The following is an 18,133-nucleotide window of genomic DNA, read 5'->3' on the forward strand; positions in this document are numbered from 1 at the left end:
CATTTATTGAGGAAGGCTATAGGCTAAATATGTACCACGAGCGAAGCCGGGGCAGACCACTAGTTTGTTAAGAAAGTTACTTTTCCTTCTAGGATTTTATTTTCAAGAAATAGGTTATTACATGATTATAAAAATTACATTTTACTATTACAAATTAATGAATGAAATACTTAGCTCATTATATTTAAACTAAATATTATTAAGACACTATAAATGCCAAAACGTTTGATGCAATTAAAATAATTTATGATGTAAGATAAAGCTAATATCAATTATTCGTTCACAGCTTCATATTTTACGGACAACTGGTCGTATGAGAATGCGAAACCATGTTCCGTAATCGTTGGAGATGTGGACAAATTTCAAGCGTCTAAAGCGACGACGCTTGAATCCAGTAACAAATCATTACCACGATCGCACCAGAGCTCGACGTCGTCAGCTACAGGTAAAGGGAGTGACCATTCACGCGCTCGTAGAAGTGTAGACGAGCATGCTTCTTTGTCTTCTGTTTCTTCCACGGATTCTTCCACTGTAGATATGCATGAACTAATCACTCCTCCTTCCTCGACCACTGTTAGCTTAGTGCATGGTGTGTCAGCTGACGGGAGTACTGAATCACAAGATAAGGGCGCTTCTAAAGCTTCTGTATATAGTGAAGTGGGCGCTATGGGTGTTAATGCCAATGTAACTAATAACAAATCGATAAACGTTCAAGATGATATAAAACCTACCACTAAGGAATATACCACTTCAACGAAAATTGATAACGTAACTAATACTGCAACACTTGCACATAGCGAAAATAACATAACCACTACTAAGGAATATAGAACATCGACAAAAACTAATAAAGTGACTAACAAAGCTGAAATGTTCACGGAAATGCCACCCGAGTTAAAAATTCAAGGGAAAGATGCAATAGCCTATGATCCCGAGGACATGCAAGGCGATGCTTATCCATCAATTTATTCGTACGGTGTTCAAAAGCTTCATTATTTAAAACTTCTCACAAGGTTAAATAAAGAGCTACATATTGACTCTGATGATTTAAAGGAAAACCTTGAAAAAGATCACTATGATACTCAAACATCGAAAAGCATCGGAACAATAATTTTACCTGTAAATAAAACTAATGAACAGCGTTCTACGCCTCTACTAATGAGTGAAGCAACCACAGAACTGAGTAATATTTTTACAACACATGTTGATAACATTAAAACTAATTCTGATGTTTTATTAACCCAAACTACGCAAAGTACACATAATACTCTCAGAGTAAATAATACAACTTCGGAATCTATGTCTGCAACAAGTACTACTCTTACAACAGTTACTAGTTCTACTTCTGCTCCTATTACGACAAATGAATCATCTACAATCAATGTTGCTTCTGAATCTAAAACAGATGTGCCAGTGAACGGAAAGCATGTATTAATTAATTTAACATTATCATCAGATGACGCCACTAATGGTGATTCATATAAACCTTTTTATTCCCTAACAGTAAAAATACCAACTGTTGGCGATTCCAATGAAATTCCCACTGTTAAAATAACACCGATCGATTTAGAACCAACAGCGCCCACAAACTTCAATAAACCAGTCACTATTGATGGAACGAAAACATCAAAAGAAGTTAATTCTGAAGATTGGGGTGGTAGTTGTGAATGTTCTTGTCCCGTGTGTGAAAATAGCATAACAAGTGACGATTTATATGACGATGATACAGAGAAAACTACTCCTGTTAATACAGACAGCACAGCAACCACAAATGATTCGAGTCAAACCGAAACCGATCATACTAAAGAGAACACAGGTTCGAGTTCTACTGAAAGTGACTATAGCACTACAACAGAGTATGCAAATGCAACTGAAAGTGATCAATTTTCATCTACAACCGATTCGACAACAACAGATGTAACTGCAGATTTTACAACGAATTCAGCCACTATTTCTACAACTGAAGCACCAATACAATGCGTATGTCCAAAAGTAAAGCCTCCACCAATCCTAATATTGGAAGGTGAGGTGTCCAAATTTACGTCGTTTCGATAACTAACTAACATAACAATCATTGAAACCATCTTCGGGGGTCGGTGCTTTGTGTCTAACAAACTAAATCGCATGCTTAATTATACTTAGCATAATATTCGTAAAATTATACCAAAATGCATGTTATCTTTTTCTCTCCTTATTATTCTATTACCTTATCACTGAGATCACTTCATCACATTATCGCATGATTTTGCATCCCGTTCGTTTTGTTTTAAAGTTGAACAAATAACAATACAGGTTTAATGTTATAGGTGCGCGAACATTCCCAGCGCAGTCTTTTCCGCCAGATGGGACAACGTTCAAACAGATAACTTTAGGTGAAAAATTATCAAAAGAAATCCCTCCATATAGCTATTGGAACATGCAGTTCTATCAGTCAGAAGCCTCTTACGTGAAATTCGACTACATGATACCGAGAGGGGCGTCAATAGGCGTGTACGCGAGACGCAACGCTCTACCCACACATACACAGTATCACTTTTTGGAAGTTCTAAGCGGATTTAAGGCTAGAACTACGAGAGCCTCGCACGTAAGTTCTATCTGTAATCTGACACGTGTGAGTTTTGTATCGATTTGGACTTGAGTTAAACTGAAACGCTGTATTGTTTTTATTGTAAGGAAATCTTGGTACATTGAATAAATTATAAATCTCGACTTTGTTTGATTCTTTCATTGCGCTCATCTCAGAAACTAATTCAACGATTTCAAAAATACAGCTACGACTATGTATACTGGGCAAAACCAAAGCGAATTATTTTTATTTATAAAAAAATTAAGGTTGAAAAAATTCTATTGTTTTTACAGCCGTCCATTAAGAAGGAAGTGACACACTATATGGAACAAGGGCACTGGTTCCTGTCTCTATACAACGACGACGGCGACCCACAAGAAATCTCCTTCATCGCGATAATCGCGGATGATATGACGCACAACTGTCCGAATGGCTGTTCCGGAAAGGGAGAATGTTTGATGGGACACTGCCAATGTCAGCCAGGCTTTGGAGGAGATGATTGCAGTGAAAGTATGGCTTCTCTTTTACTTCTTATGTCATTAACTTTTTGTTATATTACATCTGACAAATACCAATATACCCAGTGATTGTTTAATGGTAAAATTACCACAAGGCATTAAGACGTACAAGGAACACAATTCATATAAACATTAAATCACAATAAATTATTCATATACCTACATTATTTACGTACTAGTTTGAAGTTACTAATAAAAGTCTGGCAACGCGCAGCAGGTGTCTATCCCAATATCAACTAAAGAAACCAATTTTTCCAGGTGTATGTCCGGTGCTGTGCAGCCAACGAGGCGAGTACATAAACGGCGAATGCCAATGCAATCCCGGCTGGAAAGGCAAGGAGTGCTCGCTGCGACACGACGAGTGCGAGGTGCCCGACTGTAACGGCCACGGGCACTGTGTGAACGGAAAGTGCTCTTGTGTCAGGGGGTACAAAGGTCAGTTTTGTGTGTGACTCGTAATGTAATTCACTAGTAAAGTATTAAAACTTAATAATTTCTCTTTCTAAGATCACTAGGATATTAGAAAGACAAATTCTATGAAATCAAATTAGAAGATTAAGAAATTTAAAAGAATTGTTTTGTTCTTTTATACTTCTTATAATGTAATAATCAAAATCTGCAGGGTTTGAAAATAGAATACAACTTGCATCAAAACTAGCTATTATTTTGCTATTGACACGTTCGAAATGAACTGATATAAATTATAAACTATGTAGTTCCCAACTAGGGAACAAATGTGTACTATGTAGTTCCCAACAAAAAACAAAAATGGTTAGGAGCAAAATTCTTATAGTCAACACAACCTTTAACCCATGCAACACAAGCTTATTTAGTTTAATAAACTGGTCTTCAACAAACAGGCAAGTTCTGCGGCGAGGTGGACTGCCCGCACCCCACGTGCTCGGGGCACGGGTTCTGCATCGAAGGCGTGTGCGTGTGCAAGAAGGGCTGGAAGGGCGGCGACTGCGCCACCATGGACACGGACGCGCTGCAGTGCCTGCCCGACTGCTCCGGCCACGGCGCCTTCGACGTGGAGACGCAGACCTGCACCTGCCACGCCAGGTGGTCCGGAGAGGACTGCTCCAAAGGTTCGTGGGTTATAGGAGCCTGTTGAACTGTTCTGGTCCACTACCGCACTATGCGCGGAGACCGGAGATAATTGCCCTTAAAGATACTATTAAGATTAAGAGTTAAACTAAAATCCAGTTATGAGATAAACATAAATTATATCCATCTGTTTTATAATTTATGTTTATCTCATAACAAAATATCGTCTGGAAATATGTTCACATTTAAGTGTTTCACATCTATTTTACTGATTTCGTTAGGAAATTTCGCTAGGAATTCATCTTGAATGAAAGTATACCATTGAGGCACACCTAGAATCTATTTCCAGTTACTTAATAGTAATTATATATACTTAAATTAGTTAAATTAATATATCTTGATTATAAAAGATTATATTATATAAAAATTATATAATATATTATAAAAGTTCCTGATCTGCAATAGTGTAATAACTTGGATGCAATGTGTCCTAAAAAAAGCTATATTTATACGGCTTCTTAAAGCATATTAAAAAGATTTAAAATACCAATGGTTCTTAGCATCATTAACATTGTTAATGAGCCAGTATTATATTGGGGAATATAATTAAAAACAATGAATCTAACTTAAAATCTTCTTGGCTTGATTAGATTTACCACCGTTTAGTTTATTTCATTTATATGACATTTCAAAAGTCTAAATGTGTTTAATCTATAGTGTTAACTTTAACCTTCATATTTTCTGCATAAAACATTTATTTGGTGTTATGTCCTCGATATTTTAGTTACACACTGTTACTCATTTATAATCCTACAACGGACACTTCAACGTTCAAACCTTTAACAGATTATCATTGCGATTGCAAATCCATGTTAAATGAAACGAACAGTATCCAATTTCAAAATAAATCATTAACTAGCAATAATAATTTACGAACATGTTACTAAATCCTTCACGATCGCAGTTGCTAATCTAATGGTTGCAGCGATATGGTTAATACGTAATGCAATTATAACTGTTATTGGTCCGGGCATTAGATAAATTGCTCTCGGCATTATTATATTAGCTTAACTCTGGAGTTTAATTTTGCTATTTGTAGACAATTCATACGTGTCGTTGTAATGAAAAGTATAGATAGCAAAAACAGATATAAAGAAAGTCCCAACTCTCGTATTGCTTGATATTTTTTAACCCAAGCTTTCAGCTCTCAAATTTTTTACGTATTTTACAATCATAACGACGAAATTTCCTATTTTTCTTAAAAAGAACAAAAAACATCAATCTTTTGAGCTATCTATTCCCAACAAAACAATCCTCCAATGACACTTGGTACCAACTGATCCTACACCCGCAACGTGCCGTTCGGCAGAGGTGTGCGACCTGGAGTGCGGCGCGCACGGGCGCTGCGTGGGCGAGGCGTGCGCGTGCGAGCCGGGCTGGAGCGGCGAGTTCTGCACGGCCAAGCTGTGCGACCCGCGCTGCGGCGACCACGGCCAGTGCAAGAACGGCACCTGCCTCTGCGTGTCCGGCTGGAACGGGCGCCACTGCACGCTGGAGGGCTGTCCCCGGGGCTGCGCCGGCCACGGCCAGTGCAGGGTGGCCAACGACGGCCACTGGGAGTGCAAGTGCTTCGACGGCTGGGACGGCCCCGACTGCACCACGCTCAAGGAACAGATCTGCGACGATTCCAAGGACAATGATAAAGGTTCGTCGATGCTCTGTTCCGTGGTTCCATGTTCATTTCTGTGTTGCTTCCAAGTTGTCAAGACGACTGAAGTGGTTTTGAATAAAGTTTTAATTGAGACATGTAAATTTATGATATATATGCGAAATTTAAGCTAATCAACTATCGCAAAATCACAGACGGCCTTGTGGACTGCGAAGACCCCGAATGCTGCCAAACAGCGGCGTGCAAGACGAGCCAACTCTGCGTATCTTCCCCCAAACCCACTGACATCCTGCTCCGGAAGCAGCCGCCAGCGATCACTGCGTCGTTCTTCGAGCGAATGAAGTTCCTCATAGATGAGGGTAGCTTACAAAACTACGCGAAACAAGAAACATTTAACGAGAGGTGAGATAAGTGTTCGATGTTCAGTGTTCTAGCACTACGACATGATACTAGATCGAATTGACGATGGAATACTTTTTCTATTTCTCATACATTCTCTTCGGTAATTTACTCAATATACGGTTGAATAAGTTACCAATTACGATTAATAATGTATCAAGTATTTTGTGTCGTAGTCTAATTACATCATGTCTAATATGTAATAAATGAAAGTCAATTGATATCGTAGTGAACAACAATAAAAGAAGTATTTATTATTTTATCGAAGTAATTGTAGTAAATTTACTGCTTTACTTAAAAGTAAAAGTATAATAGATGAACCTTCGTAATTGAAAATAAACTATAACCTAACAATATCAATTGACGAATCGAATCAAATCAAAATCAAATATCTGTTATATAAAATATGCAATGTTGTGCCCCAGTCAATCCTAAATGTTTTATTTAAAAGAGTGTTAACAATTTTTCTTTTTATTTCTTCTATGTTCACTATGTATGTTCTAAGATGATCTGTAACAGAACCTTAACACTGATAAATACATTGCTCTTCAAATGTGTGTCTTAGTTTCCCAAAATTTCAAACAATGCCTGCATACAATTTATGCTTTATTAACGCTCCATTACTAAAGAAATAGCCAGCATTTGAATCGGTACTTCCAGAGAAATTTCGGAAATTTTAGGTCAAGCATTTCATACAGTAACACGCATTTCAATAGCATAGTTATTTACCGAAAAAACTGGTCGCTCGCATGAGACTTCGTTCAACTAATTGGCTAACTAACTGAAAATTTCCTCTCGAAACTGCATCAAACATAACTTACTTATTTTATTTCTCGTCTTTTCGCTGCCCAGTATGTTTTGGAACCACTTCAACACGAGGTAAGAAACAACTTTAGGTAGGCTAGTGTGTGAATTAGACCGTATCTATTTATATATCTACGATATAGGCGTTTATTTTTGTGTGCATGACGATGGTTTACCTGTGTCCTGTGAATTTTGTGTTCGCTTCTTATGTATATACATTATATCCATATGTAGTGTGTAGTTATGAATAATGTTATACGAGTACGGTGTTGGGATATGTACATTGTACACAACTTTGTTTTCCTTATAAGTAGACGATAATATTGACTATATTGTAGTTAGTAACATTGTAAATACATTTGCCCTTAGCCTTACAATCGGAATGAAAAAGTCCAAATCCCCTCTAAATACCTAGAAATAACCAGTATGAAGCTCCCCATGACTATTTTATATGATACGAGTTTAACGCATTCATAATAATTTATTTGCGGTCCCCGTTGGAACTAATATTGTAATTTAATAACGATAAATGTAACCAGGCTACAGCTAAATGCCTCAGTTTGTTTTAATTACTAACATTTAACGTGTACGGATGCCAAAGCTTCATTACGAATTCAAATTGAAACAGACCAAATTATTTGTATGCATAAAACTATTCATCATTGTGGAATTCGACTTTCAGAAAACTAACCTATAAATAAATAACAATTTATGACAATTACATAGTCTACTTTTGCCTTCTAAACTCCTAATCGCCCATAGAACAATTTCTCTTTAGTACTAAGATTTGACATATTTGTTAAATTTCCAGTCGGTCAGCGGTAATCCGTGGTCGAGTTGTTACCTCCCTGGGGTCAGGGCTGGTGGGGGTGAGGGTGTCGACCTCCACCCCGCTGGAAGGGTTCACCCTCACGCGGGAGGACGGATGGTTCGACTTGCTGGTCAATGGCGGAGGAGCTGTAACTCTGCACTTTGGGAGAGCGCCCTTCAAACGGTCTACACAGGTTGTCTTCGTGCCCTGGAATGAGGTATGTTTGATGGATAACTCGAATTATTTTATTAATTACTTATTTCCAAGAGAGAAGAGTAGTAAAGAGTAAAGAGTTCGGCAAAATCTTTCTCAGTTCTGTTAAGACAAATTTAAATGTCTTCTATACTTTATATCTCTATGCATGTTCAAATATTTAAGAAAATGTCCGACTATTCTCAGTTATAATATTTAACTCCGTGACTATACGTACCAAAACTGCATATGAAGCCATTTAATTTTTTGCAAATGGCTAACACGCGAAACTGCAATCAAAGGAAAATTAAGTAATTCTGCTCTTAATATTAGCTAACCTTTTTACTTTTGCAATGAATTTTAAAACTGTTTGAAGAAACGCTAATAGGGCATTTGAAATGCCTAAGATTGATATGTATATAAAAATTTGTTATAATATAATTTAAACAAATTTTAGTCTAGTATTAAAAATTTAAGTGTTATAGCTGGAAGTGACTCTCTCTTGCACAATCTTTTGATTTATTCATAACTAGTCCCGGCTCCGCCCGGATATAATGATTCCTGTTTATCCCAAGAGAGCATTTAATTGGGATAAAAAGTATCCTATCACCCAAGTCAGCTCATACCGTGTCTGTATACCAAATTTCATCAAAATCCGTTAAATAGTTTCAGGCTGATTGACAGGCAAACATCCAATATAACTTTCACATTTATAATATTTGTGTGAAGTGTGATAATCATAATTAATTAAAATTTTTACACCGAACAACAGAATACTACTAACTTACGCAATTATTATTTTTTAGAATACACTATTTAGTCTACATAGCTCTTAAGTAATTTTTCATCCGCAGGTGGTGATAATCGATGAAGTAGTCATGACGACATCAGATGAGAAGAGTGGAAATGGTCCACCAGCCGCTTGCCTCGCGCACGACTACGATCTGATGAAGCCGGTTGTTCTTGCCACTTGGAAACATGGCTTCCAGGGGGCTTGTCCAGATAAGAGCGCGATTTTGGCTGAGTCACAGGTTTGTGGAATTGTTCCGTATCGGTTTGGCAAAGAGCTTCTATTGAAACGTTGTAAATTAGTAAAAATTTTTCTTGAAAACATTTTGGCTAGGACTACGTCTGAAGTCACTGAATTATTGACAGTTAATAGCCTACAATATTTTATTTTATTATTTACTTATTTTATTTATTTATTCGTAATTGTAATTGTCACATGACATAATAAGAACATTGAAAATGTAAGAATAAAAGCTATAATATAATTAAGATTGATATTGTATGCAATTCAGGATTCTAATCTTAAATGAAATTAAATTAAATCCTTTTTTTACATAACCAACACGCTATACATATAAAAACACTATATGTGTAATTAAATGATTCCAGGTGGTCCAAGAGAGTCTCCAGATCCCAGGCACAGGCCTGAACCTTGTGTACCACAGCTCCCGAGCGGCTGGCTACCTGTCCACCATCCAGCTCCAGCTCACCCCGGAGAAGGTGCCGCCAACCCTCGCCCTCATACACTTGCGGATAACCATCGAAGGAATCCTCTTCGAGAAAACCTTCGAAGCGGACCCAGTTATCAAATTCACATACCCTTGGAATAGATTGAATGTGTACAGGCAGAGAGTGTACGGAGTGACCACCGCTTTGGTTAAAGTCGGTTATCAGTATACTGACTGTAAGGACATCATTTGGAACGTGCAAACGACCAAATTGAGCGGACATGACATGAGCATATCTGATGTGGGCGGCTGGAACTTGGATATTCATCACAGATACAATTTCCATGAAGGTAAGACAAGTGTTTTATTTGTACAAAAATATATAAGAATTAATTTTTAACAATTTCTATTTAATATGGTGTTTTAAAATTGCTTGGATACCATTACATGTATAATCGTTTTCATCACTTTCAAAACGACCGAAGGTTTTTTAACCTAGTGAATATTGGCAATCTTTTCTTTAATTTTTTTTCTCGTTACGTTTAAGCCACTTGCTACATTTGTTTTTGTTAAAAAGAAGAGTTTAAAAGTTAACTGTTCTTTTTTGCGTTTTAAACTCGAAACTTTCCACCGGGCGACCCGATTTTGTCGGTCGAATTGAACTTGTCAACTAACTGTGGCGTGTGGCGTGTGGTGTGGTGGCGGGCAGGCATCCTGCAGAAGGGCGACGGCACGAACATCTACCTGAAGCAGGCGGGGCGGGTGCTGGCGACGGCGCTGGGCGACGGGCGGCAGCGCGCGCTGGCGTGCGGCGGCGCGTGCCCGGCGCGGCTGCTGGCGCCCGGCGCGCTGGCGGCGGCGCCCGACGGCAGCCTCTTCGTGGGCGACTTCAACCTCGTGCGCCGCCTCGCGCCCGACGGCGCCGTGCACACCGTCGTGCGCCTCAAGTCAGTGCCAAATCTAAGAAATTTTAAACATTTTTTTACATCCACAAACTGTCCTTGCTCAATGACGTCTACTCCGAATAGTCTCTCGTTTAGTAGTGCTAAATTCAAAAACTGTATTAAAAATGTATTACTTCAGAGAGCCTACTATAGCATTAATGAATATATGGAAGGTGACTTAAGAACCACAGGACAGTTCTTTGGCTTCATTGTATGTATTACATATTATGTAGAATTAAAATGTAAAATTGGTATTAATTTAAAACAGCAACTACAGAGTCTCTTGCCGGATTTTCACTGTAAAAACCGCTTTCCGAACCGGTAGTAAATGTTATAACTGTATAACATGACGGTTCAAAAGTGCTTCTATAGGAAGTCTAGTAGAATAAATAAATGTTTGAGTTTGAAAGTTAAAATTAAACGACATCCTTTTCGACCTAAAACATTAACATTTCAATTTCTCGTTCCAGTGCCACCAGAGTATCCTACCGCTACCACATGGCCCTCTCCCCGCTCGACGGCACCCTCTACATCTCGGACCCAGAATCCCACCAAATCATTAAGGTCCGCAATATAGACGACTATAGCGACCCTGAAAGGAACTGGGAAACCGTGGTGGGATCCGGCGAACGGTGCCTGCCCGGTGACGAAGCGCACTGTGGGGACGGAGCTCTGGCCAGAGACGCTAAGCTGGCCTACCCCAAAGGCGTCGCAGTCTCCATCGACAACGTCCTCTACTTCGCCGACGGCACCAACATCAGGATGGTCGACCGAGACGGCATCATCACCACCGTCATCGGCAACCACATGCACAGAGCGCACTGGAAACCGATACCCTGCGAGGGCACGCTCAGCGTGGAGGAGGTGCACCTGCGATGGCCGACAGAGCTGGCCATCAATCCTCTGGACAACAGCTTGCACATCATCGACGACCACATGATTCTGCAGATGGCTCCAGACGGCAGGGTGAAGGTGATCGCCGGCAGACCGCTGCATTGCCCGTCGCCTCTGTCAGGCTACGACATGGAGCTGGCCACATACGCCACGCTCGTGATGCCGCAGAGCATCGCATTCGGCGCCGCCGGCGACTTGTATGTAGCGGAAAGTGATTCCCAAAGAATTAACAGAGTCAGACTGATAACGACCGACGGCAAGATATCGCTGTACGCTGGCGCCGAATCGAAATGTAACTGTCTAGAAAGAGGTTGCGATTGCTTCGAGGCCGATCACTTCTTGGCTTCCAACTCGAAATTTAATACGATCTCCGCCGTCGCAGTCAGCCCCGATGGGATTGTTCATATCGCTGACCAAGCTAACTACAGAATCCGCTCCGTGATGGCGAGCATTCCTGACGCAAGCGGAGCCAGAGAGTATGAAATTTACTCGCCAGACACACAAGAAATTTACATCTTCAATAGATTCGGCCAACACATTATGACGAAGAATATCTTGACGGGTGAAAACAATTACATATTTACGTACACGGTGAATACGAGTAATGGTAAACTCAGCACTGTAACGGACGCCGCTGGAAACAAAGTTTTCTTACTACGTGACTATTCGAGTCTCGTTAACTCCATTGAAAATACTAAAGGCCAGAAATGCAGACTTAAAATGTCAAGAATGAAAATGCTGCAAGAGTTGCGTACACCTGATAATTTCAACGTGACATTCGATTACCACGGCACCACAGGCTTACTCAAAGCTAAATACGACAGCACCGGACGCAGCTACATTTACAAATACGATGAATTCGGTAGACTTACATCCGCTGTTACCCCTACTGGAAGAATAATTACTTTAACGTTTGATCTGAGCTTAAAGGGAGCAACTGTTCTTGTCAGCGAAAACAATAAAAAACCTACATCCATTTTGATCAAGGGCTCCTCTGTCAACACGAGAATAGGAGAATCGGAGAAGAAGACTATAATTTCTACTGACGGCAGTATTTCATCAAGTATGCCTTGGGGCCATGTCATTTCAACGGATACGGTACCTTACACGATACTCTCGGAGATTGACCCCATATTGGGAGAGAGCTATCCCGTGCCGGCCAAGCAGAGAACTGAAGTAGGCGGTGACTTGGCAAATAGATTTGAATGGAGATATTTCTTGCGAAGATTGCAGTCTAACAAAGGAAAGAGTAGCAAAGCGGTCGCTCAAATCGGTCGAAAGTTGAGAGTCAACGGTGAAAACTTGCTGACGCTCGAGTACGATAGGGACACTTCAACGGTTGCTATATTTATGGACGATAAAGTAGAATTGTTGAACGTAACATATGACAGGATGGCGAGACCTGTGCGATGGGGACCGAGAAGCGGTGTATTCGCTGAAGTCGAACTCGACTACGATAGATTCAACAGACTAACCAGCTGGAGATGGGGCGATCTAAATGAAACGTATGGATACGACCGAGCAGGCAGATTGCACGAGATACGTTATGGGGACGGCTCGTCGTTAGCTTACTCCTTCCGTGATATGTTCACAAGTCTACCTCTCAAAGTAACGACCCCAAGAGGCAGTGACTACCTCCTCGACTACGACGATTCTGGTGCACTGCAAAACCTCACCACACCTCGGGGCCACATTCATACTTTCGCATTGATGACATCTCTTGGCTTCTTCAAATATCAATACTTTTCACCAATGAACAGGCATCCATACGAAATTCTATACAACGACGACGGGCACATACTGGCAAAAATATTCCCTCACCAATCTGGTAAAATACTCTACGTCTATGATAGCTCTGGAAAATTAGAAACGGTATTGGCTGGCGCGTCGGCTATACGGTACGTGTATCATGAAAGCAGTCATCTAGTCAAGAATGTCGAAATATCGGACCCAGATTATGAACTGCGACAAGATTACAAGTATCACGCGGGTATTCTGAAAGACGAAAAGATGAAATTCAACTCCAAGAGCGGTCTCAACAATGCCCACTTTAAATATCAGTACGATGGCAATGCGCGGCTTTCCACGATTGACATGAACATCAACAGTAAGGAAATGCCACAGCTACGGCTGAAATATAACCAGAACTTGGGTATACTCGAAGCTGTCAGTGATTTAAGGATCTATAGAAACACCTTCAACCGTTCCGTCATGCAAGACACAAGCAAACAATACTTTACGATCACCGACTACGACGACCACGGTAGAATTAAGACCGTGCTCATGAACATAAAGGCTTTCGACGTGTTCCGCCTTGAATTGGAATATGACGTAAGAAACCGAATCAAATCTAAGAAGATGATGATTGGCGACACGTCATCTAACGAACGAATCAGTTACAACTACGACGGACATCTCATGGAAGTTGTGGGTTCGGAGGACGATTGGAAATACGTGTATGATGAGAATGGCAATGTTATTGGTGTTATTGAGCATGGAGAGAAACGTTACCTTGGCTACGATATTGGTGACAGAGTAGTGCAATACGGAGATATTGAATTCAGTAGCTACGACGGTAGAGGCTTTGTAATACGGCGCGCTGAACAAAAGTACAGATACAATTCTCGAGGGCAATTCGTTCACGCCTTCGAAAGGGATAAGTTCCAAGTATGGTACTATTACGACGATAGGAATAGACTAGTCGCTTGGAAGGATGATAAGGAAAACATCACGCAATTCTTCTACACCAACCCGCAAACCCCAAATTTGATAACTCATATGCACCATCCTAAAACTGAGAAGACTGTGAGATTGTTGTATGATCAACGCAACTTCCTCACTTGTATCGAAACTGAAGACCAGCGTTTCTACGTCGCAACAGACCACAACGGTTCTCCTTTGGTCGTGTTCGATATTAACGGAGAAATCGTTAAGGAAATCAAGCGTAGTCCATTCGGAAAAATTGTGAAAGATACCAATCCCGGCTTATACGTGCCCGTAGACTTCCAGGGTGGTATATTAGACTACAACACCAACCTTATATATCTGGAAAACCGTTTATACGATCCGGTTGTGGGACAATGGATGACGCCGAGCTGGGAACACCTTGCGACTAAACTGAGTCTTCCAACGGACATATTCATTTACAGATTTAGAAACAATGATCCCATAAATAGGAACCAGAACGTTCCATACATGACCAGCTTGTCAAGTTGGCTTGCACTATACGGATACGATTTGAACAAAATGATGGGTTCGAAATATATAACCGATATGATCTTTACGCCGAAGACATCTGTAACCGCTCCCCAGCTTGCGCCTGACTTCGGAGTTATGTCTGGACTGCAGTGTATCATTGAAAAGGTGAATATTACTTTATTCTAGTCTTATCTTAATTAAAATTAAAATTGATTGCTAATGGTCTTCATTTTAACTAAAAGTGCATTATGAATTTGAGGAATGTATTTCAATAATTCTCGTGTTAAGTTAAATATAAAACAAATTGTTTAAAATTTTCCAGGTGAACGATAAACTGGCAGACTTAGAATTTGTTCCCACACCATTACTGAAGATGGAGCCCATAACCAGGAACCTTCTTCCGAGAGTATCATACAAGCGAGGCGTGTTTGGTGAAGGAGTCTTAATATCGAGAGTAGACGGCAAAGCCTACATCAGCGTCGCCGACGGCGCTAACAGCGTGGTCGAAGATGTTATCACCACCGTATTCAACAACTCCTACTTCCTGGACGTACACTTCAGCATTCACGATCAGGACGTTTTCTACTTCGTGAAGGACAATTCATTGAAGATAAGAGACGATATGGACGAGTTGCGGCGGCTTTCCGGCAAGTTTAACGTGTCGCAGGACGAAACCAACGACCAAGGATTAGAGGTTAGTAGCTTGATATTCATACAATTGTGTCACAAGAGTACTCTAAACTCTAAAGACTCGAATTATATGAAACGCTCTTTTAAGTTACCTAATAGCAGTTACTATATATACCAATAATATATACCAATAATTATTAAACATTTGTATCTATGAGAAGGTATGCAATGAGTCTAAAGTGTTCATCTCCTATTTTTGTGAATGTATTTTATATTATATTATATTTATGTGATAAATTACGATTGATGCAGGTGCGCGTGCACGCGGTGGGCGCGGGCGCGGGCGCGGCGCAGGCGGTGATCGTGCTGCGCTACGGCGTGGAGCCGGCGCAGGAGCGCGCCAAGCTGCTGAAGCACGCGCACAAGCGCGCCGCCGCGCGCGCGTGGGAGCGCGAGAAGGCGCTGGTGGCGGCGGGCTGGGAGGGCCGCGCCGCCTGGAGCGAGGAGGAGAAGGAGGAGCTCATCTCGCACGGCGTGGTGGACGGCTGGGCGGCGCGCGACGTGCACCCCGTGGGCCGCTACCCGCAGCTGGCGGACGACCCCGCCAACGTCGCCTTCGTGCGCGACGCGCGCCGCAAGCGCCGCCGCAGCGGCCGCGCGCGCCACCGCTCGTGACTGCGCGGAGCAACCGCCCGGCTCCGCGTTACGGCTCGAGATCCGTGACCGGCATAATATATTGAAACGATGATACTCATTTACGATCACAATTTTTTACCCTTTTTTATTGTTTTACGGCGCCCTGTATCCTATATACGAATCGCTTCTATTGATTCTTTACTTCTTCGAAGTGTCGTGTACTCCTATGATATTTTTAGCCAAATATTTCGTTCTATCACTTGTCTTTGAGTGTTGTAAATAATATTTTATTCTTGTAGTCGGTTCCTTTTAACGATAGACCTAAGGTCTTTTTACTTCGCAATACTATTACTATTTAAGCAATAATTTTATCATTATAAAAAATATGTAATGTTAGGTTTTTATAATTCATTAAACCTACGTAAGATAGTCCCGTGTCGAAACTCATATCAAGCCGTTTCACTGAATACGGTTCCTTCAGATCTTAATCCTAGCCCATATAGATAAAACTTCATGTTCTCCTTCCTAATTTTCTTCAATTTTCTCCCAGAGAAAGGCCTACAATAGATTTTACTAGTATTTCTGTTCCACACCTCCAATTTTTCTAATAATAAATAGATTGTTTACGCACTGGTTATTTTAATGTATATTTTATATCGAGTTACTTTAACTAACATGGTCTCGTTACAAATTAACGTAAGTTGAAACTTGAATACGTACAATGTATGTGTTGTACAATAATCGTATTAGACTATTATCAGTGTAGAGATAACTTCTTGCTGACTTATCCATCGCCATTATAGACTGAAATTTATGTGATTTACGCGCAAAAATACTCAATTTTTATATTTTGCCAAATGTTATTAATAAGGACTTGTATTATTCATTTTTAATATAATAATCTTATGCGTTTTTGTTAGTGTCGAATGATATTATTACCATTATTGATTGCAATCCGACATAAGTCAGCAAGAACGAATGTATTAAATCGCGTAGTTTCATAGTGTTTGTCCATAAATGTTTCATTTAAATTGTGGTGTCTACTCTGTGTTAGAGGTATCATTTAAATGCTAGATGACTGAATGATAGGCGTGGAATATTTTTTACGAAAAGTTTATAAAAATAATATAAAAAGTTAATGAAATAAATTTTTAATCTACGTACGCTCCGCAGCAAGCGGGCCTACATGGTGATATTTTTGCAAAATGTGACTAAACGAAGCAATACTTTGTAATGTAATACGTCTTATCCTTTATTTAGTAACTTTAAGGTGTAATTTTTTATTTATAACTAATGTAATAATATATATGATATTTATATCTATTGTGAATGTAGTTATTGATTTCGCGGTGATATATAATAGAGCGTATTATCTTTTTTATAATGTATAAAGATTCTAATTTGTAAATAGGTACTTAAAAGTTGTAACGTGTAAAAAATAATTGTACATATCTTTACGCTTGAATTATTTATGTAACTAAGTAAGGTTAGGCTAACGTATCGTAATAACGTCAGGCTAGGTGCAGTTTCGGGGCTTTAGTCAAACTTGCTGATCGGTTGGATATCCACACACTTACAAGCGCTGTATAATCATTTGAAACGTTCATTTTATACTGTTTACCGGCTAACAAATCGATCAGACAACTCTAGCGTCAACAACCTTACCATAGACTAAGCTTCTAGAATATTAGTGAGCTTGAGAATGCGATTGCATTTAATAAGTAGATTCCTCTGCCGCATTTAATTTATACTGTTGTAGATATGGCGTAGAGCCGGATTATGTGTATTATAGTCTGCAGTCAGTCGTGTAAGTTGATAGCTCGTGCGTGCCGTGTAAGCATGTACGATAATAAATATAGTATTCTAATGGAATATGTAATAAAAAGTAATAAACTGTAAATTTGTTTTCTTTCATACCTTACCCGCTGTGACATAAAAAATTGTATCCTGAAGAAACGCAAGCCAAGGCCTAAAAAATTTAACATTACAATGGACTATCGGATCGTGATGGAAAAAAATTTTTGTGACCCACAAAATCCAAGCCGATATGACGTATCGTATTATATCTACATAAATGATCTCATAAAAATAAAGTAAAAGTTTTAAATAAAACGATTTGTTTATAAAAATATTTCTATAATCTATAAAGCACTTTTACAGTGATATGTTTTCCAAATATAATAAAAATAACTAGATCGTATACAAAAACTTGTAATCATAGGAACACTTAGGACTAAATTTGCACAATATACAAATGATTCATCTAATTATAAAAATACAAATAAAAAATAATACAATTTCACGTTACAAAAATCAGTCGAAATTTATAAAATGGCTATTAATAATATTTAAATAAAATATACATGCT

At 39.6% G+C, this 18,133-nt stretch overlaps 1 protein-coding gene across 7 annotated transcripts in view; it reads left to right on the forward strand.

The window, feature by feature from the left end:
• Positions 1-17,665, forward strand: part of LOC119833510 (teneurin-m) — a 395,760-nt gene extending 378,095 nt beyond the window's left edge. For 4 of the 7 annotated variants that reach the window (XM_038357536.1, XM_038357535.1, XM_038357532.1 and 1 more), the window contains 15 exons: positions 287-2,023; positions 2,307-2,584; positions 2,860-3,076; positions 3,343-3,519; positions 3,945-4,172; positions 5,501-5,836; positions 5,995-6,202; positions 7,052-7,078; positions 7,815-8,031; positions 8,861-9,037; positions 9,405-9,813; positions 10,173-10,410; positions 10,878-14,664; positions 14,822-15,193; positions 15,442-17,665. In XM_038357536.1, the coding sequence (XP_038213464.1) occupies positions 287-2,023; positions 2,307-2,584; positions 2,860-3,076; positions 3,343-3,519; positions 3,945-4,172; positions 5,501-5,836; positions 5,995-6,202; positions 7,052-7,078; positions 7,815-8,031; positions 8,861-9,037; positions 9,405-9,813; positions 10,173-10,410; positions 10,878-14,664; positions 14,822-15,193; positions 15,442-15,804 (8,771 nt within the window). In that variant the 3' untranslated portion in view covers positions 15,805-17,665. The remainder of the gene's footprint in view (positions 1-286; positions 2,024-2,306; positions 2,585-2,859; positions 3,077-3,342; positions 3,520-3,944; positions 4,173-5,500; positions 5,837-5,994; positions 6,203-7,051; positions 7,079-7,814; positions 8,032-8,860; positions 9,038-9,404; positions 9,814-10,172; positions 10,411-10,877; positions 14,665-14,821; positions 15,194-15,441) is intronic. The other 3 variants (XM_038357537.1, XM_038357538.1, XM_038357533.1) reach the window with 3 other exon arrangements.
• The last annotated feature ends 468 nt before the right edge of the window (positions 17,666-18,133 follow it).

The sequence above is a fragment of the Zerene cesonia genome, chromosome 17, assembly GCF_012273895.1.
Source record: "Zerene cesonia ecotype Mississippi chromosome 17, Zerene_cesonia_1.1, whole genome shotgun sequence".
Classification (NCBI taxonomy): domain Eukaryota; kingdom Metazoa; phylum Arthropoda; class Insecta; order Lepidoptera; family Pieridae; genus Zerene; species Zerene cesonia.